This window comes from Empidonax traillii, unplaced genomic scaffold (assembly GCF_003031625.1).
Source record: "Empidonax traillii isolate 1590-97213 ecotype Southwest subspecies unplaced genomic scaffold, ASM303162v1 scaffold8:size5222938, whole genome shotgun sequence".
NCBI lineage: Eukaryota > Metazoa > Chordata > Aves > Passeriformes > Tyrannidae > Empidonax > Empidonax traillii.
In genome coordinates this window covers 4,133,831-4,142,483 of record NW_020955201.1, presented here as the reverse complement: position 1 = coordinate 4,142,483, position 8,653 = coordinate 4,133,831, and the positions used below count along the sequence as shown (strand labels likewise).

General features: G+C 34.8%; 1 protein-coding gene across 1 annotated transcript in view; it reads left to right on the top strand.

Moving 5' to 3' along the window:
- TNPO1 (transportin 1) overlaps positions 1 to 7,863 on the top strand; it is a 53,718-nt gene extending 45,855 nt beyond the window's left edge. Inside the window, exons 16-19 of the mRNA XM_027883860.1 lie at positions 446 to 545; positions 1,914 to 1,988; positions 4,606 to 4,748; positions 6,269 to 7,863. Of these exons, the coding sequence (XP_027739661.1) occupies positions 446 to 545; positions 1,914 to 1,988; positions 4,606 to 4,713 (283 nt within the window). The 3' untranslated portion in view covers positions 4,714 to 4,748; positions 6,269 to 7,863. The remainder of the gene's footprint in view (positions 1 to 445; positions 546 to 1,913; positions 1,989 to 4,605; positions 4,749 to 6,268) is intronic.
- The last annotated feature ends 790 nt before the right edge of the window (positions 7,864 to 8,653 follow it).

Sequence of the window (8,653 nt, the reverse complement as noted above, 5' to 3'; positions counted from 1 at the left end):
TGAGGCTTGAAATGCTGTAAGGAATATATATATGTTTATAGATTTGTTACGTATAAAATAGCTTGCTTGCTGCTGTAAAAGTTAAATAACTGTTCTGTAAGTGGTATCTGACATAATTCATACTGTGATAATATTTTATGTTCCGCTTCTAATAATGATAGTTTCTATAAATATTTCAGATACATGTTTCTTTTGTATTTAATGGAATACAGGTCACACTTTCTAACTGTATATAGTATAACAGAAAAAAACAGATTCTGGAGGTGAAGCCTAATGGGACTGTGCTAGTAAAAACTACATGCAAGAAGTCTTTTTCTCAGTGTTCAAAATCATGTTTCAGATCATCTTATCAGTGTGACTTATTCCATCAGATACTGTCATCTAGTTCTGACTTGATTGTAGAAAAGTAATAGAGTTAGCTAAGTTCTGCTCTCCAAATTGTTAGGTGCACCTCTCTGAGAAACATAAGAGACAATGAGGAAAAGGATTCAGCGTTCCGTGGCATATGTACCATGATTACGGTCAACCCCAGTGGAGTAGTCCAAGTAAGATACATTAATAGATACCAACTTCTTTACCCATGTGAAATTTAATGACAGCTTTGTATGGAGTATGAAAAAGTTTACTTTGTAATTCCCTGCAGTACATGATGTAGCTTTGTTTTGAGGTCAAGGAGGCTAAAATGTTCATATTGTGAATGATATGTATCACGATGCTTCAGTGATTATTATCTGAAAAAGAAAGAAGGAGAGTATTGTCAAAATCAGTTTTTTATCTTTTCCTTGCAATGAATATATAAATAATGAACTTCGATTAAAATAACTGTATTTTGATAGTTCTGTCAGGTTGTGTCAGGATCTCTATGCAAATATAAGGTAAAAGTTTACATTCTGAAACCTATTTTCTAGATGCAAGCTAGGCTTTTAAAACAAGAAACAGAAAAAAACAGTAATCATTCTTAAAACTTGGGTAGAGAAGATTCTGTTCAGCTTTGGATATAACACTAAGTAGTCAATGTGACAATGAACATGCATATGTTTAAATTAAATAGTACAACGGAAGAACACAATATGACTTGATATTTAGTCTCCACACCTCTAAAGTAAAGCTGGATCAATGTAATATTTTCTAATAGGAAAATGACATTGATTTTTTCCTCTCCTCTCCCTGGAGCTCTTCTTCCTGAAACACAAGAATTGAGCCTGTATGTTGTTTTGAAAATTTCAGTTCATTTCACTAATGCCTTATTCTGTACTTAACATTTCACTCTTCTGCTGTCTCTTTGTTCATTCATGTAGCTTAAGGGGAAGGAATAATTCAGGACACATTTTATTAGCCCATCTCTCCTCTCTGGATATCCTCAATTCCTACTGAAATCATGTGCATTGTTAATAAATATTAAAGACTGATGTTTTGCTGGTGTAGGAGGAGGTAATGCATGACAGCAGATGAAATAAGTATAGGGATTTTGGGGTGGCTTTAGTTTTGAACCTGTATGATGAATACTCTGTGTGTCCCAGAATAAAACTTCTGGCCCTACTTAAAGAAATATGACAGCTTTTTTCCCTAGCTGGGAATGTGTGAGTGTGCATTTGTTCCTTCTTACTAAGGTGATTAGTTCTTGCATTTGTATGTGTACTGAAAGAAATAATGTTAGGGTAGTGTGGTGTAGGAGGGGAGGTTGGGGGTTTTAACTGTGGTTTTGATTAAGACACTCAGCAATTTCTATTTCTGAACACTTACGCATACAAGAACGTAGCATTGTCTGAATTCAGTGGAAAATAAATAGATAAAAGCAAAAGCAGTTGTGAATTGGGATCAAAACCGTGTACAGTTCACAGAATAAACATCAAACATTGTTTTCAGATGTGTAAATTGAGGTTGCTAACCTATGTGATTGTTTAATCTTATAGGACTTTATTTTTTTTTGTGATGCTGTTGCATCATGGATTAGTCCAAAAGATGATCTTCGAGACATGTTCTGTAAGGTAAGGTTTCTAATATAACAGTATATTCTAATGGTGGTTGTTTTGCATCCTCTGGTTTGTTTTTTGCATTTACTGTGTTTGTGGTCATGGAGGTTTCTCTACTCCCTGTGGTCATGCAAGGTCATAAATTTACAGACAAAACAACATGAAAATCCTGAATATTTTTTTTTAGCCTGTATTTTCTTATATGCATTTGGGTTATTCCAAACTTCTTTAAAATGGAGAAGTTCAGTTGAGATGTTATTTGAAGGGGGAATCATCCTCAAAACAGCTTTTCATAATGTCCTGTGTTTGAAAGACCAAGGGGTTCTTAAATTACATTTAAGACCTTCTTTTGCTAGAAAATGAGATTTTTTTGTTCAAGACTACTTTTTGACACAAAGAAGCCGACTTTATTTTGAAGAAATATCCAGAAAATTTTGAATTAAAAATATCCAAATGGTATTCTATATGATGCTCCTAATTTTGCTGAAAATAAGGGATTGCTTAATCCTCCTCAGAATCCCTCTTAGGTGAGCAAGTTTTAAGAAACTAACATACAGTTATACCCAAGAATGCATCCCTATTGACAAAATGTCAACAGAATTTGAGCAAAATAACTGTTTTCCTTGTATTTAATAAGGAAAAAAACCCTCAAAACAAAAAAATGAATTCACAAACCAAAAAGTAAAGCAACCCCCTCCCCCCTAAACTACAAGACCACCACCACCAGAATGTGATATATTGTATTTTCACACTAATGTCTTACATTAAAAAAAAGAGAGATTAAAAAAAAAGTCATTCCTTTCACAAGTTCTTAAGTGAAATCTCGATTTTTAGGAAGTTCTGTGTCAAAAGAGAAGTTCATGATACTCTTGAAGTTCATGATACTCTTATAGAAAAAATGGAGCATATTCCTAAGTACTTACTAGGATCATGGGTCAATATTGGCACTTCTTCAATTAATGCCACGTGTGAGCGTGAAAACAGAAGCTAGAACTTTTCTATCCCATCTTTAAGAGCAGAGACAGAAATCTCACTGTCTTAGCCTCTCAGATAACTGATCTCCTTCCAAGGAACATTAAATCTAGAAAATGCATCAGCAGAAGGAGACATCAAATACAAGTGAAAAGGAAGTCCAGGATACAGCCTATGATGATTGCCCAAAGCATTCTCAGTGTGTGTTTCTGTACCAGTCCTTCAGCATCGAATACTTGATGCAGTAAGTTAGGCTCCTCTTTTTCAGATTCTTTCCAAGTTATCCATGTAGGACCCACGGCATTCAAACTAGACACAGTGGTTCTTGATCACTTGACTTCTTAAAACAAGCTATTTTAATGTATTTCTGTGCTTTTTGCCTTGCAGGAAAGGAGACAAAGCTTTCTTCAGTGATGTCATTCAGGGGTTTTAGATTACTTCTTCATGAATACTTGAGTGCTGTAGTTGAGTTAGATGTTTTTCCAACAATAATTATGACTTTCAGGAACAATGGAAAGAAACTTGATTGTCCGGTGTTTCTTTTTTTGTGTTATTCTTCACCACTGGAACTGGGAGAAAAATACCACTGTCAAGAGCATGGATAGATGAGCCACCAGTATTGAAATCTGACACATAAACTTTTGTCATACCTGAGCATTCTTAGATTTTCAGTAGTTGCTTGGCAGCTGCCTAATGTGACTCGTGAACCTGCTTGTAGAAGGGAGAAAAGCAGTAAGTTAACTGATTGCACTGTAATGTCATTAGCACATACCTTTGACATTGCAGTTTCTGTAAGAATGTGTTCAGGCAGACTGTTCCACAACTCAATATCACTGAATGTAAAACAGAAAATCAAAACTTTACACTCTCTTTGCATAATTTTTTATGAGGAAAAACAATTTCATCTGCTTCTGTCCTTTCTAATGTTCACCTTTTACTTGCTGCTTTAAGAGCTGACATACTAAGACCTTTCAGATAGTATAATTTAATTAAATGGTTTTCAGTTAATTTATTACATCAGAAGGTCTAGACTGAAACTTGTAGGTTATTGTTTTTCATCTTTCACTGGCTTTTGATTACCATTGAGTGTGGATTCCTGTACTTGCAAAACAAAAAAGATTTCAAGAGCTTCCTTTTTAGTGACAGTTGTCTTACAGGTTCCATGCAAAAAACAGAGCTCTCACAGGTTTTATTTTTGTGCTAGAAATGGACAGATATTCACAGATATTCATTCTGTCAGTGTTGGCTGTAGTTTTGGCTCAGATTTCTTTCCATAACATACTACATATTTAAAAAAGAAATGTGAACACAGTAGTCTAAACATGTATGATCTATGTCAATCGAGTGACTGACTGACTGGCTGAATGATGTATTGAAAAAATTATAAAGACATTCCGAAATGGCCTAACTCTATGTTACCCATTAAAATACTTAAAAATAGGTATACACACTAGTTTGTGGGGGTAGCTATATTCTGTATGTCACCTTTAAAAGAAAAAACACATTAAGAAAGACAGTGCTTCCTTTTTTTCTTATTAGCATTTCAGTATGAATTCAGATTGCCAGATGTACAACTCAGCAGTTTGTGGCTTACTGCATATGAGGCTAGTAAATAATATATCCTCAGTGCTTATCTTGACTTCTCCCCTCTCATTTGTAGATTCTTCATGGATTTAAAAATCAAGTTGGGGATGAAAATTGGAGACGTTTCTCTGACCAGTTTCCCCTTCCCTTAAAAGAGCGCCTTGCAGCTTACTATGGAGTTTAACCTCATGCACTGTAGCTGCAGTCCCATAATTAGAGGTAAGCACAGAAATCTTTCTTGGTAAACAGATCTGTATAGCCAACTTCCACCTTGTTTGCAATATATGAAATATAATTAATTCATCAGTCTAGAATTGTTCAGATACACCAGAGGAGATACCTTTCTTTCCTATATAGAGGAAAAAAAGAAGGTATGATAGCTACCTAACTAATGGAGGCTGTACCAAAAGCAGCTGTCTGACTTTTTTTATTGTCACAGAGAGACAAAGAAAGAAAAAGTGAGTGTATCATACACATATTAGTTTATTGAGATAAAGCTGGAAGTGTCAGTATAACAAAGTGCTGGTTCAAGTTTAATAATCAAAGTGATGAATATGATCCTGAAGTTATCATACTAAAGATACAGGCTCCCTTACATGTTATGAATTAAGAGGTGGCAGATGTAGTCTAAGCAGGAATATTCCTCTAGGACAGAAAGCAAGTTTGATAACGCACTGGAGCTGTGAGAAGTCCAGTATACTCTGAACTACATCCTAAATGCTCTGCGCTGAATAAAGGATATTATGCTAATGTGTAACTACTGTAACTGTAAAGCGAGATGTATTGGGTAGGCTGATGTGTTTATTATTGCCATGTTCCAGTTTTGTGCACCAGTTCAAAATTGTTAGACAGTTCTCTCTAGAGAACGATTCAGTTTCAACAAAGAACAGTGAAAGTGTGTTTTAGAATAGCTGTATAATTGTACCACCATGCTTTGTATGCTGTCTGTGCATAATGTATTAAGCAAATTTCCCATGTGTAAAGTAGTGGGATACTGGAAAGAGATTATTTTATTACCCAAAAAAAGAGGGTGAATTAAGTTGATTCATTTAGTCTTTATATAACTATTTGATACTTCTGGTAGAATTTTTGCACTGAAATTATGGGGGTAAGTCATGCAGCATTTTTGGAATGGATAACTATTTAGAAGTCAGCCTAAGCTTTTTCAGTCACTGACATAAGAAATTCTGTTTGAATTACATGTTTGATTCAAACAGTGGATTAAAAATAAACCAATTTCAAACATTTACAAATTTATTATCAGTGAGGGTGTTTTCTCCTCCTATTGGAAAGGAAACCAAAGTGATAAAATCCACTATTATTCTCAGTTTGAACTGAGAAACTATCTTGTTTAATCTACCTGAAAGGGAAGCTGTTAGGTCAGTAGCAGATGTGTTTAATATTCTTTCTCAATATCATAACTACCTCATAATTTTGTGCTAAAAAAATGAAAAGCTGGTTAAAATACATTGGATTGCTTTTATCTCAAATCTAAGTTTAGCACAGTAGTGGAACTGTCAACATAGCTTAAAAGCATACATTGTTGTTTCATGCATAAAAATTTATCTTACGTAAATGGGCTGCTTTCTTAACAGACTTAAAAGGGAAAATCTAGGCATAAATTAATTTTTAAGTTAACAGTTGGCGTTTAGTGCTTAAAAAAGGCTCTTTGTTTATGCACCTGTCTGTCAAAGGGTCAAGGTAAGATTTAATTATACCTTTATCTTTTCCTTTTACAGGTCCTTCAGTCTGGGAGACTATGAGGGAGCCTCTGCACCCAGGGAAAATGTTACCCTTTACTGGGGGGAAGGGTAAACCAGTAGGGAATACAGTACAATCCCAACCCTACTGGGAGGGGCGGGAGGGAGGTGTTGCCGTCACTGTATTAAGTCGATGTTGGGAAATGTTTTAACATCTGGAGCCTTTGTGGGTGGAAATCTGTCTCCTATTACACCTCTGCACTGGATGTGAAGAAGAAAAAAAAAGAATCTAGTCACAAAACAGCACATTCTGGAATATTGTGGGGATTTGTACCAAAATAAGAAACCATATAATTGAACCATAGGGATACGTAAAGAGGAAAAATATTTTGCGCACAATAAAGGAAACCTAAGAATGGGGGTCACAAACAGTAAAAGGCTTTCTTTTTTGTTTTCTGTTTTTTTAAGTAAGGGTTTTCTACATTATTTCATCCTGCTTGAGGGGATTACTAGGTATTTGCATGTTAATGAACTACGAAAACGAAGTTAGTACAGTTAAAATGCAGCTTGTGTCTGTATTAGAAACAGGCACTTGCAGTGTACAGCATAGAAACCCCATCGCAAAATAATAAAGGTTAACTTGGACAAAATGAAGTAATTGCAAGCTGCCAAATAAGTCACTCCTTTCATTTTTTGGGGTAACAGGAAGGACACTGCAAAGGAAAGATTGACATCTTAATTTTTACATTAAGGAAAACAACCAAGGTAGTGGATATGATTTTATTATTGTACTTTTCTAGCTTTAATTTTTAGAGTAAGGCATTATTCTTAACTTGCAGTTTAAGGTTCAGGCATGCTTTCTGGCTCATAGTGATCAGAAGTAATTTTAATTAGTGGGAAAGTAGCATGCTTGCATCACATAGAGTGAAATTGGTATACATTTACCTATGTTGCGCCAGTTTTGTGTTGCAGTTTACCAATTCAATATAGCCCTGCATTTAAAATTCCTTTTTAAGATTCTGTGGAATTTATTTTTATTAAGAATATAGATATAAAGTACTGTAGTTAACTTTAAATTAGGCCTTGAAATACCTTTTTAGGATCTGTTAAGAATAAGATTGATATTGTATTGTGTGTAACCTGCACAATGTGGAAAGCTGATATAGCTGTGCAAAATATTTGCCTCTGTGCTGTCAGTGTGATGTGCTTTCTGCATGGTTATATCCTAGTGATTTTATCAGAATCTCTAAAATGAATTACATGGTAAGACCCGTTAAAGGCTGCATAAATGTTAGTTGGCACGTAAAGACAGTTGTAGAAGTTGATGACAAGATTGCTACATTTGTGTTTATTCCCACTCAACGTATTACCTTCTACACTTTCTTTTTGTTCAAAGCATGATCTTAAAAGAGATGTTTAAGTTAATGGATGTAATGCAGGGTATCTACACTGTATCGGCGCATGTTGGTGGCCCTTTGTGATATAGTTAAATGCACAAGGGTGCAAGTTTAAAGCTAGAGAGTGAAAGTTGGTTTGGATCCTCTTCATTTCATTTGTTTAGCTTTTCTGTTGTGTTTTTTTTTCTCTACTTACATGTATTCCTGTGAATAAATCCTTGTTAAGTTAACCCTTTACTTTTCCTTCCATGTGTATTTTCTTATGTACTGTGAATGTGAAATCCTAACTGGTACACTTGATCTTGTGTCCATCTGAAAGTGACAAGTCTTTAATAATTTAAATTGCCTAAAGAGTATCCCATGATGATAAAGGAAAATGGAGAGATTTTTAACTCTGCTGGTCAGAGGTGAAGCCACACCTTTCCATTTTTCAAGTGCTGCATTATTAATCTGCAAAACAAAATTAAGCCATAACAGCCTTTTTGTAGATTTAGTTTCTCACCTTTGCATCGCAGAATTGATACTGGATAACAAGTTTTTGGGTTTGGGTTTTTTTTGTTTGTTTGTTTTTGGGTTTCCCCCCCCCTTTTTTTTTTGTGTGAGTGTGTGTGTGTGTGTGTGTGTGTGTTTTCTTTCTTTTTTTGTTTGTTTGGGGATTTTTTGTTGGGTTTTTTTGTTGTGTTTTTTTGTGGCGGTTTTTTTGTTTGTTTGGTTGGTTTTTTTTGTGTGTGTGTGTGTGGTTTTTTGGTTTTTTTTTTGTTTTTTTTTTTAAGAACTTGCTCTTTTTTGCATGGTTCTGTTTTTTGACTGTTGAATGATTTAGCCATTGCACTGAAGTCTGAGCTGTGTGAGTGTGTAAAAACGCTGTTTAAACAGCTTAGATTATTTTTTTAATGCATGATCACATGCATGTTTTATGTCCCCCCCACACACTTTTTTTTTTCGGCTTTGCAAATTTAAATGGATTATGCCTGAAGAATAGTTTGGACATGTACTGTATGAAATGCATTCGATAATGCCAGTACAT